Source organism: Oncorhynchus kisutch, linkage group LG27 (genome assembly GCF_002021735.2).
Source record: "Oncorhynchus kisutch isolate 150728-3 linkage group LG27, Okis_V2, whole genome shotgun sequence".
Taxonomy (NCBI): Eukaryota; Metazoa; Chordata; class Actinopteri; order Salmoniformes; family Salmonidae; genus Oncorhynchus; species Oncorhynchus kisutch.
In genome coordinates this window covers 40207347-40227274 of record NC_034200.2, presented here as the reverse complement: position 1 = coordinate 40227274, position 19928 = coordinate 40207347, and the positions used below count along the sequence as shown (strand labels likewise).

General features: G+C 45.7%; 1 protein-coding gene across 1 annotated transcript in view; it reads right to left on the bottom strand.

Annotated features, from left to right (window-relative positions):
• LOC109884403 (receptor-type tyrosine-protein phosphatase mu) overlaps nucleotides 1–19928 on the bottom strand; it is a 505693-nt gene that overhangs the window by 237684 nt on the left and 248081 nt on the right. Inside the window, exon 8 of the mRNA XM_031806763.1 lies at nucleotides 18545–18725. Within this exon, the coding sequence (XP_031662623.1) occupies nucleotides 18545–18725 (181 nt within the window). The remainder of the gene's footprint in view (nucleotides 1–18544; nucleotides 18726–19928) is intronic.

Below are 19928 nucleotides of genomic sequence, written 5' to 3'. Positions count from 1 at the left end.
GACAGAGTGAGAGAGAGAGAAGAGAGAGAGAGACAGAGAGAGAGAGAGAGGAGAGAGAGGGAGGAGAGAGAGGAGAGAGACAGAGTGAGAGCGAGAGAGGACATTTGTGAGAGTGAGTCTGTACATTTGACTATGTACAGACTCAGTGAGCATAGACTTGCTATTGAGAAAGGCCGCCGTAGGCAGACATGGCTCTCAAGAGAAGACAGGCTATGTGCTCACTGCCCACAAAATGAGGTGGAAACTGAGCTGCACTTCCTAACCTCCTGCCCAATGTATGACCATATTAGAGAGACATATTTCCCTCAGATTACACAGATCCACAAAGAATTCGAAAAACAAATCCAATTTTGAAAAACTCCCATATCTACTGGGTGAAATTCCACAGTGTGCCATCACAGCAGCAAGATTTGTGACCTGTTGCCACGAGAAAAGGGCAACCAGTGAAGAACAAACACCATTGTAAATACAACCCATATTTATGCTTATTTATTTTATCTTGTGTCCTTTAGCCATTTGTACATTGTTAGAACACTGTATATATATATAATATGACATTTGTAATGTCTTTACTGTTTTGAAACTTCTGTATGTGTAATGTTTACTGTTAATTTTTGTTGTTTTTCACTTTATATATTCACTTTGTATGTTGTCTACCTCACTTGCTATGGCAATGTTAACACACGTTTCCCATGCCAATAAAGCCCTTGAATTGAATTGAATTTAATTGAGAGGAGAGAGAGAGAGACATAGAGAGAGAGAGAGGAGAGAGAGAGGAGAGAGGAAGGAGAGAGAGAGAGGAGAGAGAGAGAGAGAGCGAGAGAGAGTGTGAGAGAGGAGAGTATAGAGAGACGAGAGACATGAGAGAGAGAGAGGATAGGAGAGAGAGAAGAGAGAGAGAGAGAGAGAGAGAGGAGAAGGGAGGAAGGAAAGATGAGAGGAGGGAGAGAGAGGAGAGGGTATGGAGGGAGAGGGTGAGAGGGAGAGGGAGGAGGAGGAGAGGAGAGAGAGAGGGAGGAGAGAGGATGAGAGAGAAAGAGAGAGAGAGAAGAGGTAGAGAGAGAGAGAGAGAGGTAGAAAGAGAGGTAGAGAGAGAGAGAGGTAGAAAGAGAGAGAGAGAGAGGAGAGGGAGGAGAAGAGAGAGTGGAGAGAGAGAGAGGAAGAGAGCAGAGAGAGAGAGAGAGAGAGAGGGAGGAGGAGGAAAGAGAGAGAGATTTGGGCAATAACACTATGACAGCAGTATATTACATCCCAGTCGGAGCGGAATGAGTCTGTTTTCATGTAAAGTGTCAGTGTGACTACCGACCACTCTGCTCCACTTGGCCTAGTATTGCTATCTCTCTATTGCTCCCTTACTCACTCTCTCCATTCCCTTTAAACTGCCTGTGCAACAGTGTGTCTTTGTGTTTAAGCTGTATGCCTGTGAGGTCTGCAGAGAGAAATAGCACATTTGTTTGCCTCTAAGCAGCGATAGCAGAGAGCAATCCCATCGAACCCATAATGATAGCTTTCGATAACCAACAATCAAACATCCATCTGTACCCCTAGAGAGATCCTTTACCTCTAGAGGGAGAGATGAAGAGAGGGAGAGGTGGGAGAAAAAGGGGGAGGGGGGGTTATGGAGATGTGTGAGGGAGAGAGATGACTAAAGAGAGGAGTGAGGGAGAGAGATGACTAAAGAGAGGAGTGAGGGAGAGAGATGACTAAAGAGAGGAGTGAGGGAGAGAGATGACTAAAGAGAGGAGTGAGGGAGAGAGATGACTAAAGAGAGGAGTGAGGGAGAGAGATGACTAAAGAGAGGAGTGAGGGAGAGAGATGACTAAAGAGAGGAGTGAGGGAGAGAGATGACTAAAGAGAGGAGTGAGGGAGAGAGATGACTAAAGAGAGGAGTGAGGAGTGAGGAGTGGGTTGATTCACTGATGTGGTCATCCTGTCTGGGTTGGCGCCCCCCCTTGGGTTGTGCCATGGCAGAGATCTTTGTGGGCTATATCCCTCTAGTGGTGTAGGGGCTGTGCTTTGGCAAAGTGGGTGGGGTTATATCCTTCCTGTTTGGCCCTGTCTGGGGGTGTCCTCGGATGGGGCCACAGTGTCTCCTGACCCCTCCTGTCTCAGCCTCCAGTATTTATGCTGCAGTAGTTAATGTGTCGGGGGGCTGGGGTCAGTTTGTTATATCTGGAGTACTTCTCCTGTCCTATTCAGTGTCCTGTGTGAATCTATGTGTGCGTTCTCTAATTCTCTCTTTCTCTCTCTCTCTCTCTGAGGACCTGAGCCCTAGGACCATGCCCCAGGACTGGAACGAATTGCAAAAATCGCTGAAGTTGGAGACTTTTATCTCCCTCACCATCTTCAAACATCAGCTATCTGAGCAGCTAACCGATCGCTGCAGCTGTACATAGTCTATTGGTAAATAGCCCACCCTACCTCATCCCCATACTGTTTTTATTTATTTACTTCTCTGCTCTTTTGCACACCAATATCTCTACCTGTACATGACCATCTGATCATTCATCACTCCAGTGTTAATTCTGCAAAATTGTAATTATTCACCTACCTCCTCATGCCTTTTGCACACATTGTATATAGACTCCCCCTTTGTTTTCTACTGTGTTATTGACTTGTTAATTGTTTACTCCATGTGTAACTCTTTGTTGTCTGCTCACACTGCTATGCTTTATCTTGGCCAGGTCGCAGTTGCAAATGAGAACTTGTTCTCAACTAGCCTACCTGGTTAAATAAAGGTGAAAAATAAAAAATAAAAAATAATAATAATAAACCTGAGCCCTAGGACCATGCCCCAGGACTACCTGACATGATGCCTCCTTGCTGTCCCCAGTCCACCTGACCGTGCTGCTGCTCCAGTTTCAACTGTTCTGCCTTATTAATATACGACCATGCTGGTAATTTATGAACATTTGAACATCTTGGCCATGTTCTGTTATAATCTACACCTGGCACAGCCAGAAGAGGACTGGCCACCCCACATAGCCTGGTTCCTCTCTAGGTTTCTTCCTAGGTTTTGGCCTTTCTAGGGAGTTTTTCCTAGCCACCGTGCTTCTACACCTGCATTGCTTGGCTGTTTGGGGTTTTAGGCTGGGTTTCTGTACAGCACTTTGAGATATCAGCTGATGTACGAAGGGCTATATAAATACATTTGATTTGATTTGATTTGAGGGAGAGAGTTGACGATGTACACAGAGAGGACCACACTACTATTAAAAAGTTTTGGGGTCACTTAGAAATGTCCTTGTTTTTTTCCATTAAAATAACATCAAATTGATCAGAAATACAGTGTAGACATTGTTTATGTTGTAAATGACTATTGCAGCTGGAAACTAATGGAATATCTACATAGGCGTACAGAGGTCCATTATCAGCAACCATCACTCCTGTGTTCCAATGGCACTTTGTGTTAGCTAATCCAAGTTGAAAATTTGAAAAGGCTAATTGATCATTTGAAAAACATTTTGGAATCATGTTAGCACAGCTGAAAACTGTTGACCTGATTAAAGAAGCAATAAAACTGTCCTTCTTTAGACTAGTTAAGTATCTGGAGCATCAGCATTTGTGGGTTAGATTACAGGCTCAAAATGGCCAGAAACAAAGACCTTTCTTCTGAAACTAGTCAGTCTATTCTTGTTCTGAAAAATGAAGGCTATTCCATGCAATAAATTGCCAAGAAACTGAAGATCTCGTACAATGCTGTGTACTACTCCCTTCACAGAACAGCGCAAACTGGCCCTAACCAGAATAGAAAGAGGAGTGGGAGGCCCCGGTGCACAACTGAGCAAGATGACAAGTAGATTAGAGTGTCTAGTTTGAGAAACAGACGCCTCACAAGTCCTCAACTGGCAGCTTCATTAAATAGTACCCGCAAAACACCAGTCTCAACGTCAACAGTGAAGAGGTGATTCCGGGATGCTGGCCTTCTAGGCAGAGTTGCAAAGAAAAAGCCATATCTCAGACTGGCCAATGAAAAGGAAAGATTTACTGAAAAAAGAAAAGAATACCTAGTTTTTTTTACAGAATCTGGACAAAAACAATGTTGAATTTAAATTTTTTTAAAGTGGAATTACAGTTGACTGTTTTGCTGCTGGTAATATTTTTGTAAAACATGTTGATGTATCAATAAGGTGATCCGCTGGTTAAATCATTGACCATTACTACTAAGATACTAAGACAAGTACTAAGATACTGTTTTGGAATGCCTGATGACCTGTTTTGGAATGCCTGATGATCTGTTTTGGAATGCCTGATGATCTGTTTTGGAATGCCTGATGACCTGTTTTGGAATGCCTGATGATCTGTTTTGGAATGCCTGATGATCTGTTTTGGAATGCCTGGTGATCTGTTTTGGAATGCCCGATGATCTGTTTTGGAATGCCTGATGATCTGTTTTGGAATGCCTGATGACCTGTTTTGGAATGCCTGATGAGCTGTTTTGGAATGCCTGATGATCTGTTTTGGAATGCCTGATGATCTGTATTGGAATGCCTGATGAACTGTTTTGGAATGCCTGATGATCTGTTTGGAATGCCTGATGATCTGTTTTGGAATGCCTGATGACCTGTTTTGGAATGCCTGATGACCTGTTTTGGAATGCCTGATGACCTGTTTTGGAATGCCTGATGATCTGTTTTGAATGCCTGATGACCTGTTTTGGAATCCCTGATGACCTGTTTTGGAATGCCTGATGACCTGTTTTGGAATGCCTGATGACCTGTTTTGGAATGCCTGATGACCTGTTTTGGAATGCCTGATGACCTGTTTTGGAATGCCTGATGACCTGTTTTGGAATGCCTGATGACCTGTTTTGGAATGCCTGATGACCTGTTTTGGAATGCCTGATGACCTGTTTTGGAATGCCTGATGACCCGTTTTGGAATGCCTGATGACCTGTTTTGGAATGCCTGATGACCTGTTTTGGAATGCCTGATGACCTGTTTTGGAATGCCTGATGACCTGTTTTGGAATGCCTGATGACCTGTTTTGGAATGCCTGATGACCTGTTTTGGAATGCCTGATGACCTGTTTTGGAATGCCTGATGACCTGTTTTGGAATGCCTGATGACCTGTTTTGGAATGCCTGATGATCTGTTTTGGAATGCCTGATGACCTGTTTTGGAATGCCTGATGACCTGTTTTGGAATGCCTGATGACCTGTTTTGGAATGCCTGATGACCCGTTTTGGAATGCCTGATGACCTGTTTTGGAATGCCTGATGACCTGTTTTGGAATGCCTGATGACCTGTTTTGGAATGCCTGATGACCTGTTTTGGAATGCCTGATGACCTGTTTTGGAATGCCTGATGACCTGTTTTGGAATGCCTGATGATCTGTTTTGGAATGCCTGATGACCTGTTTTGGAATGCCTGATGACCTGTTTTGGAATGCCTGATGACCCGTTTTGGATCTTTTTGACCCTTTTAATAATAAATATATATATATATGTTACCCCCCCTTTTTCTCCCCGATTTCAATCTTGTCTCATCGCTGCAACTCCCCAACAGGCTTGGGAGGTGAAGCTGGAGTCATGCGTCCTTACGAAACATGACCCGCCAAACCGCGCTTCTTAACACACCACCCACTTAACCCGGAAGCCAGCCGCACCAATGTGTTAGAGGAAAACACGGTTCACCTGACGACCGAGGTGCGCCAGCAGGCGCCCGGTCCGTCACAAGGTGTGAGCCAAGTATAACATATGACCACCCTTCCCACCTCGGCGTAAATGATCAACCCTGCCAGTGCACCAGTTTTTACATGACAAAACTGACGTGCACCACCTTAGTGGCCGCCTTAGCACCAGCCGAAAGTAGAGCCCGGGATGAGTTGACCTCTGACCTGCCATGATGTCTAATGAACACACTACCACCATACTGAGAGAGACGGACCAGGATGAGTTGACCTCTGACCTGCCGTACTCTATACTTACATGTTCTTTACTCTGTGGTAGTTTGTGTTAAAAATAATAATAATGATTAAGTGGTGCAAACAAGTTGTGGAAAACCACTGTCCATCAATCTTGATTAAAGTCATTTAACCGGATTAAAAGCCCAACTAAAACAGTGTGTGTTCCCTGAGGGGTGAAGGAGTAGAGCAGGAATCATCAACTACATTCAGCCACGGGCTGATTTTTTAAATTAAACACGACGCAACGCGGAGTGCCTGGACACAGTCCTTAGCTGTGATCACACTGTGATCACACAGTCGTCTGGAACAGCTGATGCTCTCATGCATGCCTCAGTGTTGCTTGCCTCGAAGCGAGAGGAGGAGAGAAGGAGACCAGGAAAGAGGAGGAGACAGAGAGAGGGGGAGAGGAGGAGACAGGGAGAGAAGAGGAGAGAAGGAGAGAAGGGGAGAGGAGGAGAGAGGGGTAGAGGAGGAGAGAAGAGGGAGAGGAGGAGAGGAGTAGATAGGGAGAGAGGAGGAGACAGGGAGGGAGGAGAAGGAGACCAGGAGAGAAGAGATGAGGAGGAGGCTGGACAGTGGAAAATTAATCTTTCATTTTATTTCCAGCAATATGCTGTGTGGTGATTGGGGTCAGGGTGGAAGAAGACCTAGTGCTCTGTCTTGTACTTTACTACTGATTTCTCACTCAATCACTCACTCACTCACTCACACACATACATACCCCCCCAGTGATCTGTCTTATGTATTACTACCATGTTTGTGACTAATGACAACACCATTCAACAACCATCTGGGAAGTTGAAAAATCACCTTGGTAACCCACAGCCTCCCACTGTTCTTGTACAGATTGTGTGTGTGTGAGTGTGTGTGTATGGTGTGTGTGTGTGTATGGTGTGTGTGTGTTTGTTTGTGTGTCTATGGTGTGTTTGTGTGTGTTTGTGAGTGTACAGTGTGTGTGTGTGTGTGTGTATGGTGTGTGTGTGTTTGTGTCTGTACGGTGTGTTTGTGTGTGTACGGTGTGTGTGTATGATGTATGTGTGTGTGTATGTTTGTGTGTGTACGGTGTGTGTGTGTGTGTACGGTGTGTGTGTGTGCTTACTGCCATAGTGAGTAAGAGAGCAGTAGTAGCAGCACGTATTAGTTTGAGAATGATGGACAGAAGTTGGATGGCAGTTCAATCACTGTAATCAGTAATTATAGTGGGTAATATGGTGACTGTAGTTAAATCGCTTTGGGACGGTATTCAGACCTCTTGACTTTCAGGGGCTTGTAAACTATTACAGACTACAAAGGGAAGCACAGCCGCGAGCTGCCCAGTGACACGAGCCTACCAGATGAGCTAAATCACTTCTATGCTTGCTTTGAGGCAAGCAACACTGAGGCATGCATGAGAGCATCAGCTGTTCTGGACGACTGTGTGATCACACTCTCCGTAGCCGACGTGAGTAAGACCTTTAAACAGGTCAACATACACAAGGCTGCGGGGCCAGACGGATTACCAGGACGTGTGCTCCGGGCATGTGCTGACCAACTGGCAGGTGTCTTCACTGACATTTTCAACATGTTCCTGACTAAGTCTAAGTCTGACTAAGTCATGTTTTAAGCAGACCACCATAGTCCCTGTGCCCAAGAACACTAAGGCACCTGCCTAAATGACTACCGACCCGTAGCACACACATCCATAGCCATGAAGTGCTTTGAAACACTGGTCATGGCTCACATCAACACCATTATCCCAGAAACCCTAGACCCACTCCAATTTGCATACCGCCCAAACAGATACACAGATGATGCAATCTCTGGTCAAAAGGAACACCTTCCTGTGAATGCTATTCATTGACTACAGCTCAGAGTTGAACACCATAGTACCCTAAAAGCTCATCACTAAGCTAAGGATCCTGGGACTAAACACCTCTGCAACTGGATCCTGGACTTCCTGACAGGCCACCCCTAGGTGGTGAGGGTAGGTAGCAACACATCTGCCACGCTGATCCTCAACACTGGAGCCCCCCAGGGGTGTGTGCTCAGTCCCCTCTTGTACTCCCTGTTCACCCACGACCGCGTGGCCAGACAGGACTCCAACACCATCATTAAGTTAGCAGATGACAGAAGTGTTAAGCCTGATCTCCTCGAGTCTTCTTGGGTATGACGCTACAAACTTAGAACAGCTGTATATAGGGGATTCTCCCATTCTTCTCTGCAGATCGTCTCAAACTCTGTCAGGCTGGATGGGGAGTGTCACTGCACAGCTATTTGCAGGTCTCTCTCCAGAGATGTTCAATCGGGTTCAAGTCCGGGCTCTGGCTGAGCCAATCAAGAACATTCAGAGACTTGTCCCGAAGCCACTCCTGTGTTGTCTTGGCTGTGTGCTTAGGTTCGTTGTCCAGTTGGAAGATGAACCTTCACCCCCAGTCTTAGGTCCTTAGCTCTCTGGAGCAGGTTTTCATCAAGGATCTCTCTGTAATTTGCTCCGTTAATCTTTCCCTCGATTCTGACTAGTCTCTCAGTTCCTGCCGCTGAAAAACAGCTTCACCGTAGGGATGGTGCCAAGTTTCCAACGGATGTGAAGCTTGTCATTCATGCTAAAAAGTTCAATCTTGGTTTCATCTTTCTCATGGTCAGAGTTCTTTAGGTGCCTCTTGGCAAACTCCAAGTGGGCTGTCATGTGCCTTTTACTGAGGAGTGGCTTCCGTTTGGCCACTCTACCATAAAGGCCTGATTGTTGGAGTGCTTCATAGGCGGTTGTCCTTCTGGAAGGTTCTCCCATCTCCGCAGAGGAACTCTGAAGCTCTGTCAGAGTGACCAATGTGTGTGTGTGTGTGTGTGTGTGTGTGTGTGTGTGTGTGTGTGTGTGTGTGTGTGTGTGTGTGTGTGTGTGTGTGTGTGTGTGTGTGTGTAGGGATGTGTGTGTGTGTGTGTGTGTAGTGATGTTTTTGGGTATGCGTGTTTGTGTGTGTGTGTATGTAGGGATGTTTTGGGTATCTGTTGTAGGGATGTTTTGGGTATCTTGTTGTAGGGATGTTTTGGGGATGTTTGTAGGGATGTTTTGGGGATGTTTGTAGGGATGTTTTGGGTATGATGATCTTGATACAAACTTTTACAGATATACAAGAGAGTATCTTGTCTGGCTGTATCACTGCCCGGCAACTGCACCGCCCACAACCGCAGGGCTCTCTAGAGGGTGGTGCGATCTGCCCAATGCATCACCGGGGGCACACTGCCTGCCCTCCAGGACACCCACACCACCCGATGTCACAGGAAGGCCAAAAATATCATAAAGGATATCAACCACCTGAGCCACTGCCTGTTCACCCCGTTATCATCCAGAAGGCGAGGTCAGTACAGGTGCATCAAAACTGGGACTGAGAGACTGAAAAACAGTTTTCATCTCAAGGCCATTAAACTGTTAAAATAGCCATCACTATCCGGCTACCACCCGGTTACTCAACCCTGCACCTTGGAGGCTGCTGCCCTATATACATAGACATAATGTTTACATACTGATTTACTCATCTCATATGTACAGTATATAGTCCATTCTACTGTATTCTAGTCAATGCTACTCCGTCATTGTTCATCCTAATATTTCTATTTTTCTTTATTTCATTAATTCCATTCTTTTACTTTTAGATGTGTGTGTATTGTTGTGAATTGTTAGATACTACTGCGCTGTTGGAGCTAGGAACACGAGCATTTTACTACAACCCGCAATAACATTTGATTTGGATTTGATTAGTGACCGGGATGCCCCCCATTGATTTTGTTAGTCACTCTCACTCGGATATAATTTTAGAAATATTTCTGTCCACCCTGGAAAAATTTGTAGATTTGCAGATAATTAACAATTCAAATGAAGTTCAGATGTTTTTTTGTGGCATCCCTGTCCTATATACTACATTTGACCAGGGCCTGGTGGGTACAGACATTAATTGATTGTTGTTCTATTACTCAGATAACCTTCATCATCTCCTCCCTCTTCTCCTTCTCCTCCCCAATCCACAACACCAAACTCAATCTATTCTGCTTTTCTCTGCCTGAAAAAAAAAGTGCCTTCATTCAACCTTACCTCAAACAATAATAGGAAGTCTACGTTATCTGGAGCCCAGAGGAGTGACTCTCTATTCAGACCTCAAGGCAACAATGGGATTAATTAGAAGAAAAAAAACTGTCAAGCTCACCAAACTATTCCCTCGTCTATTCTCGTCGGAACAGATGGATCTGGTGAGTAGACAAGGCTCAGAGTCCCAAATGACACCCTATGTCCTGTTTAGTGTACTAGTTTTAACCAGAGCCCTATGGGCCCTGGAGTAGTGATCTATATAGGTAATAGGGAGCCATTTGGGATGCAGCCTATATACCTGGATTAGTAGGTAGAAGGCCATTGACGACAGGAGGGGAGAGGAGGACCTTTGTTTGTCCTCTGCTCTAACACTATCTATTTTCTTAACCGTTTTTCCACGCTTGAAATTGTATGCAGAAAGCCCTTATCCTTTTACATTGAAAATAAAGAATGGTTGGCAATGTTCTTGTTCCCATCCTGCTGAACATGTATATATTATGAAACAAATGGCTCTCTCTACTTTGTGTCGACTGCTCTCTAAACGGACTGACGTGGCGTTCCTACCTTGGTCCAGACATAGCCCTGGTTCTGCTAGCCTCAAGACTCCATCTCTGGCCCTGTTCCATAGCCCTGGTTCTACCAGCTTCACGTCTCCATCTCTGGCCCTGTTCTGTAGCCCTGGTTCTGCCATCCTCAAGGCTCGATCTCTGACCCTTCTCCATAGCCCTGGTTCTACCAGCTTCACGTCTCCATCTCTGGCCCTGTTCTGTAGCCCTGGTTCTGCCATCCTCAAGGCTCGATCTCTGACCCTTCTCCATAGCCCTGGTTCTACCAGCTTCACGTCTCCATCTCTGGCCCTGTTCTGTAGCCCTGGTTCTGCCATCCTCAAGGCTCGATCTCTGACCCTTCTCCATAGCCCTGGTTCTACCAGCTTCACGTCTCCATCTCTGGCCCTGTTCTGTAGCCCTGGTTCTGCCATCCTCAAGGCTCCATCTCTGACCCTTCTCCATAGCCCTGGTTCTACCAGCTTCACGTCTCCATCTCTGGCCCTGTTCTGTAGCCCTGGTTCTGCCATCCTCAAGGCTCGATCTCTGACCCTTCTCCATAGCCCTGGTTCTACCAGCTTCACGTCTCCATCTCTGGCCCTGTTCTGTAGCCCTGGTTCTGCCATCCTCAAGGCTCCATCTCTGACCCTTCTCCATAGCCCTGGTTCTACCAGCTTCACGTCTCCATCTCTGGCCCTGTTCTGTAGCCCTGGTTCTGCCATCCTCAAGGCTCGATCTCTGACCCTTCTCCATAGCCCTGGTTCTTTTTTGAATTTTACCCCGTTTTCTCCCCAATGTGGTCCCTCATGGTAAACTTGGTGTAGTCCCTCATGGTAAACTTGGTGTGGTCCCTCATGGTAAACTTGCCGTGGTCCCTCATGGTAAACATGGTGTGGTCCCTCATGGTAAACTTGCCGTGGTCCCTCATGGTAAACTTGGTGTGGTCCCTCATGGTAAACTTGGTGTGGTCCCTCATGGTAAACTTGGTGTGGTCCCTCATGGTAAACTTGGTGTGGTCCCTCATGGTAAACTTGGTGTGGTCCCTCATGGTAAACTTGGTGTGGTCCCTCATGGTAAACTTGGTGTGGTCCCTCATGGTAAACTTGGTGTGGTCCCTCATGGTAAACTTGGTGTGGTCCCTCATGGTAAACTTGGTGTAGTCTCTCATGGTAAACTTGGTGTGGTCCCTCATGGTAAACTTGGTGTGGTCCCTCATGGTAAACTTGGTGTGGTCCCTCATGGTAAACTTGGTGTGGTCCCTCATGGTAAACTTGGTGTGGTCCCTCATGGTAAACTTGGTGTGGTCCCTCATGGTAAACTTGGTGTGGTCCCTCATGGTAAACATGCCATAGTCCCTCATGGTAAACATGCCGTGGTCCCTCATGGTAAACATGCCATGGTCCCTCATGGTAAACACTCGTATAGTGTTTATGTGTAACACTGGGTCCATCCCTCTACTATAATTTTAGTTCCTTCTGGAACCTCTAACTCAGAGGGACCAGATAAACTGACGAACATCAGTGGTCCTCAGTGGTCAACGACAAAACGTCTGTCACGTCCTGACCTTAGTTCCTTTTTTATGTCTCTATTTTAGTTTGGTCAGGGCGTGAGTTGGGGTGGGCATTCTGCATTTTGTGTTCTATGTTTCCTATTTCTATGTGTTTGACCTGGTATGGTTCCCAATCAGAGGTAGCTGTCAATCGTTGTCTCTGATTGAGAACCATACTTAGGCAGCCTGTTTTTCCCACTTGATTTGTGGGTAGTTGTTTTCTGTCTCTGTGTCTCTACCAGACAGGACTGTTTCGGTTGTGCTTTTGTTTACTTTGTGTTTCAGTGTTCAGTTATTGAATACATTTAACACGGACACCTCACCACGCTGCACTTTGGTCCTCACCTTCTTCCACCAACGAAAACCGTTACAACTTCAGAGTTTCTCACTGTAGGTCGTTCTCCACGGAGGACATGTTTCTGCTGTACAAATCAAATGCATGTCTGAAAGCACTAACATGCCACTGCATTATCCAGAATGCTAGCTGAAATGGATTGAATCTAGGCCATAGATTCTATAAACTGAAATTTTCTAAAACCAACATGCTCTGAGGGGAATGTTTAGCTGGTATTGGGATAACTTCTGAGGGGAATGTTTAGCTGGTATTGGGATAACTTCTGAAGGGAATGTTTAGCTGGTATTGGGATAACTTCTGAAGGGAATGTTTAGCTGGTATTGGGATAACTTCTGAAGGGAATGTTTAGCTGGTACAGGGATAACTTCTGAGGGGAATGTTTAGCTGGTATTGGGCTAACTTCTGAGGGGAATGTTTAGCTGGTACAGGGATAACTTCTGAAGGGAATGTTTAGCTGGTACAGGGATAACTTCTGAGGGGAATGTTTAGCTGGTATTGGGATAACTTCTGAGGGGAATGTTTAGCTGGTATAGGGATAACTTCTGAAGGGAATGTTTAGCTGGTACAGGGATAACTTCTGAGGGGAATGTTTAGCTGGTATAGGGATAACTTCTGAGGGGAATGTTTAGCTGGTACAGGGATAACTTCTGAAGGGAATGTTTAGCTGGTACAGGGATAACTTCTGAAGGGAATGTTTAGCTGGTATAGGGATAACTTCTCAGGTCGAATGTTTAACTGCTTCTCAGCCTCGAGTGGTTGAAAATAACTTTATGCTGCGAAACACTGTGATATCCTGTTGCTGTAATGCACTACCCCCCTGCCAGGATGGGACCACAGAAACAGTATTACTACAACAGACATTCACATTCAAGTCAATGTTCCATGATGGATGAAACGGCGGGCAGTATTTCAGTCCTGTTGCTGTAATGCACTACCCCCTGCTTTGAGCGGAAAGCCACCTGATGGTAGGGCTAGTCAGAAGGTACACTTATCCTGCATGGATGGATTTGATGTGGTAAACAACTTCACACTGGTTCAGATGTAACAGCTAGACCTGGGGCCCGTTGGTTATATTGTACAGGACTAAGCTAAATCAGTGTATTCACACGTTTATTTATCCAGGTAGGCTAGTTGACAACAAGTTCTCATTTACAATTGAGACCTGGCCAAGATAAAGCACAGCAGTTCGACACATACAACAACACAGAGTTACACATGGAGTAAAACAAACATAGAGTCAATAATACAATAGAAGAAGTCTATATACAGTGTGTGCAAATGAGGTAAGATAAGGGAGGTAAGGCAATAAATAGGCCATAGTGACGAAGTAATTACAACATACCAATTAAACACTGGAGTGAATAGATGTGCAGAAGATGAATGTGCAAGTAGAGATACTGGGGTGCAAAGGAGCAAGATAAATAAATAAATAAATACAGTATTGGGATGAGGTAGTTGGATGGGCTTTTTACAGATGGGCTATGTACAGGTGCAATGATCTGTGAGCTGCTCTGACAGCTGGTGCTTAAAGCTAGTGAGGGAGATAAGTGTTACCAGTTTCAGAGATTTTTGCAGTTCGTTCCAATCATTGCCAGCAGAGAACTGGAAGGAAAGACGACCAAAGGAGGAATTGGCTTTGGGGGTGACCAGTGAGATATACCTTCTGGAGCGTGTGCTACGAGTGGGTGAGGCTATGGTTACCAGTGAGCTGAGAAAAGGCGGGGCTTTACCTAGCAAAGACTTATAGATGACCTGGAGCCAGTGGGTTTGGCAACGAGTATGAAGCGAGGGCCAGCCAATGAGAGAGTACAGGTCACAGTGGTGGGTAGTATTTGGGGCTTTGGTGGCAAAACGTATGGCACTGTGATAGACTGCATCCAATTTGTTGAGTAGAGTGTTGGAGGCTATTTTGTAGATGACATCGCCGAAGTCGAGGATCGGTAGGATGGTCAATTTTACAAGGGCATGTTTGGCAGCATGAGTGAAGGATGATTTGTTGCGAAATAGGAAGCCGATTCTAGATTTAATTTTGGATTGGAGATGCTTAATATGAGTCTGGAAGGAGAGTTTAAAGTCTAGCCAGACACCCAGGTATTTGTAGTTGTCCACATATTCTAAGTCAGAACCGTCCAGAGTAGTGATGTTGGACAGGCGGGCAGGTGCAGGCAGCGATCGGTTGAAAAGCATGCATTTAGTTTTACTTGTATTTAAGAGCAGTTGAAGGCCTCGGAAGGAGAGTTGTATGGCATTGAAGCTCGTCTGGAGGCTAGTTAACACAGTGTCCCAAGAAGGACTAGAATGATACAGAATGTTCACATGACAGGTACATGTGACAGCTAGACCTGGGCCCGTTGGTTCTACTGTACAGGACTAAACTAAATCAGTGTATTCACACATGACAGGTACAGATGTGACAGCAGTGGATATGAGTTGGGTTCCTTTTCATTTTGCCCAACTAACTCTGGTCAGTAAATTACTAAATACCTTTTTCAGAGACTACTAGTGATGCAACAAAAAAAAGGCTTTAAAAAATCCATTTGATAGATGGATCTGGTTAACAATGTAGCGACTTACCTGGGCCCATTGGGTTCTACTGTACGGGGGACCAAACTAAATCAGTGTATTCACACATGACAGGTACATATGTGACAGCTAGATCTGGGCCCATTGGGTTCTACTGTACGGGGGACCAAACTAAATCAGTGTATTCACACATGACAGGTACATATGTGACAGCTAGACCTGGGCCCATTGGGTTCTACTGTACGGGGGACTAAACTAAATCAGTGTATTCACACATGACAGGTACATATGTGACAGCTAGACCTGGGCCCATTGGGTTCTACTGTACGGGGGACTAAACTAAATCAGTGTATTCACACATGACAGGTACATATGTGACAGCTAGACCTGGGCCCATTGGGTTCTACTGTACGGGGGACTAAACTAAATCAGTGTATTCACACATGACAGGTACATATGTGACAGCTAGACCTGGGCCCATTGGGTTCTACTGTACGGGGGACTAAACTAAATCAGTATATTCACAGGTTCAGATGTAACAGCAGTGGGCCTGAATTAAGCTACATTTAGAAGTAGTTGAATTGAACTCAGGTCAACAGTAAAATGAGCAGCATGTTGCTTGTAAAGACCGGTAAGGGGACATACAGTAAGACGGTGGTGATGAATGGCCCTATACAGAGAGTCGAAGGACAAAAGAGATCTACACACAATGTCTTCCAGTTTCAACACCATTGTACATCCACTAGAGGTACACAGTGAGAGAAGAAGAAGAAGAAAAGCAATCAGAAAATCCTTGGGAATATCTTTTGGAGTCCTCAAAGAAAGTATATTAAAACATGGAGGAAGAACAGTCCCTTCAGTTTCATTCAAATTGGTTTCATCCTTGTATTATTCATTCCCTATTTCTCAAAAGATTGAAATAACATGTCTTTTTGTCACTAGAAACATTACTCAATGTATAATGAAGTGCCCAAGTAGCAATGATTATGAATAATAACAAAGGGCGAACAGACGCAGTGACATAAAGTGCAGACAGGGAGGGTGGAGGGAGGGAGGGGGGGAGGGAGGAGGGAAGGGTGGAGGGAGGGAGGGGGGGAGGGAGGGAGGAGGGAAGGGTGGAGGGAGGGAGGGGGGGAGGGAGGAAGGAAGGGTGGAGGGAGGAAGGGAGGGAGGGAGGGAGGGAGGGAGGGAGGGAGGGAGGGAGGGAGGGAGGGAGGGAGGGAGGGAGGGAGGGAGGGAGGGAGGGAGGGAGGGAGGGAGGGAGGGAGGGAGGGAGGGAGGGGGAAGGGAGGAGGGAAGGGTGGAGGGAGGAAGGAAGGGTGAAAGGAGGAGGGAAGGGTGGAGGGAGGAAGGGAGGGAGGGAACATAGAGGGAGGGAGGGAGGGAGGGAGGGAGGGAGGGAGGGAGGGAGGGAGGGAGGGAGGGAGGGAGGGAGGGAGGGAGGGAGGGAGGGAGGGAGGGAGGGAGGGAGGGAGGGAGGGAACATAGAGGGAGCATAGAGGGTGGAGGGTGGAGGCTTACTACCAGAACGCAAATGTATCCCCCAAATGTCACCCTATTCCCTATATAGTGCACTACTTTTAACCAGAGCCCTATGGCACCCTATTCCCTGTATAGTGCACTACTTTAGACCAGAGCCCTATGGAACCCTATTCCCTATATAGTGCACTACTTTTAACCAGAGCCCTATGGAACCCTATTCCCTGTATAGTGCACTACTTTAGACCAGAGCCCTATGGAACCCTATTCCCTGTATAGTGCACTACTTTTAACTAGAGCCCATTGAATCCAGTGTATGGCTGTGGATGGACTGCATTGTTTGAATGGAATGCTGGCATATGTAAAGGATAAACACCGACGTTCTGTACATCACCTTGGAAAAATGACCTCCGCCAGGGGGCTCGCCTCGACCCCCTGCCTCCTCCATTACGTTCTGTACATCACCTTGGAGAAATGACCTCCGCCAAGGGGCTCACCTCGTCCCTCTGCCGCCTCCATTACGTTCTGTACATCACCTTGGAAATAATGACCTCTGCCAGGGGGCTGTACATCACCTTGGAAATAATGGAGAAGGCAGAGGGATGAGGCGAGCCCCCTGGCGGAGGTCATTTCTCCAAGGTGATGTACAGAACGTAATGGAGGAGGCAGGGGGATGAGGTGAGCCCCTTGGCGGAGGTCATTTCTCCAAGGTGATGTACAGAACGTAATGGAGGAGGCAGAGGGACAAGGTGAGCCCCTTGGCGGAGGTCATTTCTCCAAGGTGATGTACAGAACGTAATGGAGGAGGCAGGGGGATGAGGTGAGCCCCTTGGCGGAGGTCATTTTTCCAAGGTGATGTACAGAACGTAATGGAGGCGGCAGAGAGACGAGGTGAGCCCCTTGGCGGAGGTAATTTTTCCAAGGTGATGTACAGAACGTAATGGAGGCGGCAGAGGGACGAGGTGAGCCCCTTGGCAGAGGTCATTATTTCCAAGGTGATGTACAGAACGTAATGGAGGCGGCAGAGGGACGAGGTGAGCCCCTTGGCGGAGGTCATTTTTCCAAGGTGATGTACAGAACGTAATGGAGGAGGCAGGGGAACGAGGTGAGCCCCTTGGCGGAGGTCATTTTTCCAAGGTGATGTACAGAACGTAATGGAGGAGGCAGGGGGCTCGCCTCATCCCTCTGCCTTCTCCATTATTTCCAAGGTGATGTACAGAACGTAATGGAGGCGGCAGAGGGACGAGGTCAGCCCCTTGGCGGAGGTCATTTTTCCAAGGTCATGTACAGAACGTCGGCGTTTATCCTTTACATATTCCAGCATTCCATTCAAACAATGCAGTCCATCCACAGCCATACACTGGATGAAATAATGGATGGACTATTCAATGGGCTCTAGTTAAAAGTAGTGCACTATACAGGGAATAGGGTTCCATAGGGCTCTGGTTAAAAGTAGTGCACTATATAGGGAATAGGGTTCCATAGGGCTCTGGTCTAAAGTAGTGCACTATACAGGGAATAGGGTTCCATAGGGCTCTAGTCAAACAATATAGTCCATCGACAGCCATACACTGGATGAAATCAGTTGATGATTGGACTTAGACAAGTCGTAAATGCAACAAAGACTGATATTGTATCATAGCACTCACAGCTTTCCAAGAAAACAACAAAAAATGTTAACATTTATGGTCTGTTTATACATATTTTAGAGACTATTTATACCAGAAATTGGTATACAAGCCGTATAAACTGCATTCATAATCATGTGACAATATTTCAGTTTGCCAATAATTATATTATACACCTTCTGATATAGCACATACCTTACTTTTATTTTCCTGCATAAGTCAAATCACGGTTATTATACTTCTACTGCCAATCATTCCAATTAGACTGGTTTGAAATTCTCCCTGACTAATATGGCTGCCATTCTTCACCCCATTCTGGAACTGAAGGTTTATGAAAAATGCCCCTCTAGTAATTTAATAGGATCTCTACGGTTCAGACAAATCAGTACACTTGGTCCACCGGCTCGGAGTGAAGGTTCGGGCATGTGTGTGTGTGTGTGTGTGTGTGTGTGCGTACGCGTTCTTGTGTTTAGTATACAACTTTTTTTTAGGACTCACCAGCACACTTGGTCCTGGCCCTGAGAGGAGGCCCGGGGGCCCCAGTCCCTCCATCCAGGGGCCTGGTCAACAGCACACTGATCTCATAGTCTGTGTCTGGTGTCAGGTGACCTATCTTATGGGTGGTCTTGTCCACAGGCTGCAGGTCATACATGGTCCCTGACACCGTACGGTACTCCACCTGGGAAAAGGGTTGGAAGATATGTCCCAGGGATGTCCAATACAGGTCCAACACAGTTGATTTAACTAAGCCACTCATCATCAAGTGTCTGATGAGTAGAATCATGCAAAAACAAATGTGCATCTCTTTGGTTCCCCAGGACCAGTATTGGGAAATACTGCTATAGACACTATGGTGAATACTGCTATAGACACTATGGTGAATACTGCTATAGACACTATGGTGAATACTGCTATAGACACTATGGTGAATACTGCTATAGACACTATGGTGAATACTGCTATAGACACTATGGTGAATACTGCTATAGACACTATGGTGAATACTGCTATAACACTATGGTGAATACTGCTATAGACACTATGGTGAATACTGCTATAGACACTATGGTGAATACTGCTATAGACACTATGGTGAATACTGCTATAGACACTATGGTGAATACTGCTATAGACACTATGGTGAATACTGCTATAGACACTATGGTGAATACTGCTATAGACACTATGGTGAATACTGCTATAGACACTATGGTGAATACTGCTATAGACACTATGGTGAATACTGCTATAGACACTATGGTGAATACTGCTATAGACACTCCCTGGTGAATACTGCTATAAACACTATGGTGAATACTGCTATAGACACTATGGTGAATACTGCTATAGGCACTATGGTGAATACTGCTATAAACACTATGATGAATACTGCTATAGACACTATGGTGAATACTGCTATAGACACTATGGTGAATACTGCTATAGACACTATGGTGAATACTGCTATAAACACTATGGTGAATACTGCTATAGACACTATGGTGAATACTGCTATAAACACTATGGTGAATACTGCTATAGACACTATGGTGAATACTGCTATAGACACTATGGTTGAATACTGCTATAGACACTATGGTGAATACTGCTATAAAACACTATGGTGAATACTGCTATAGACACTATGGTGAATACTGCTATAGACACTATGGTGGGAATACTGCTATAAACACTATGGTGAATACTGCTATAGACACTATGGTGAATACTGCTATAAACACTATGGTGAATACTGCTATAGACACTATGGTGAATACTGCTATAGACACTATGGTGAATACTGCTATAGACACTAGGGTGAATACTGCTATAAACACTATGGTGAATACTGCTATAGACACTATGGTGAATACTGCTATAG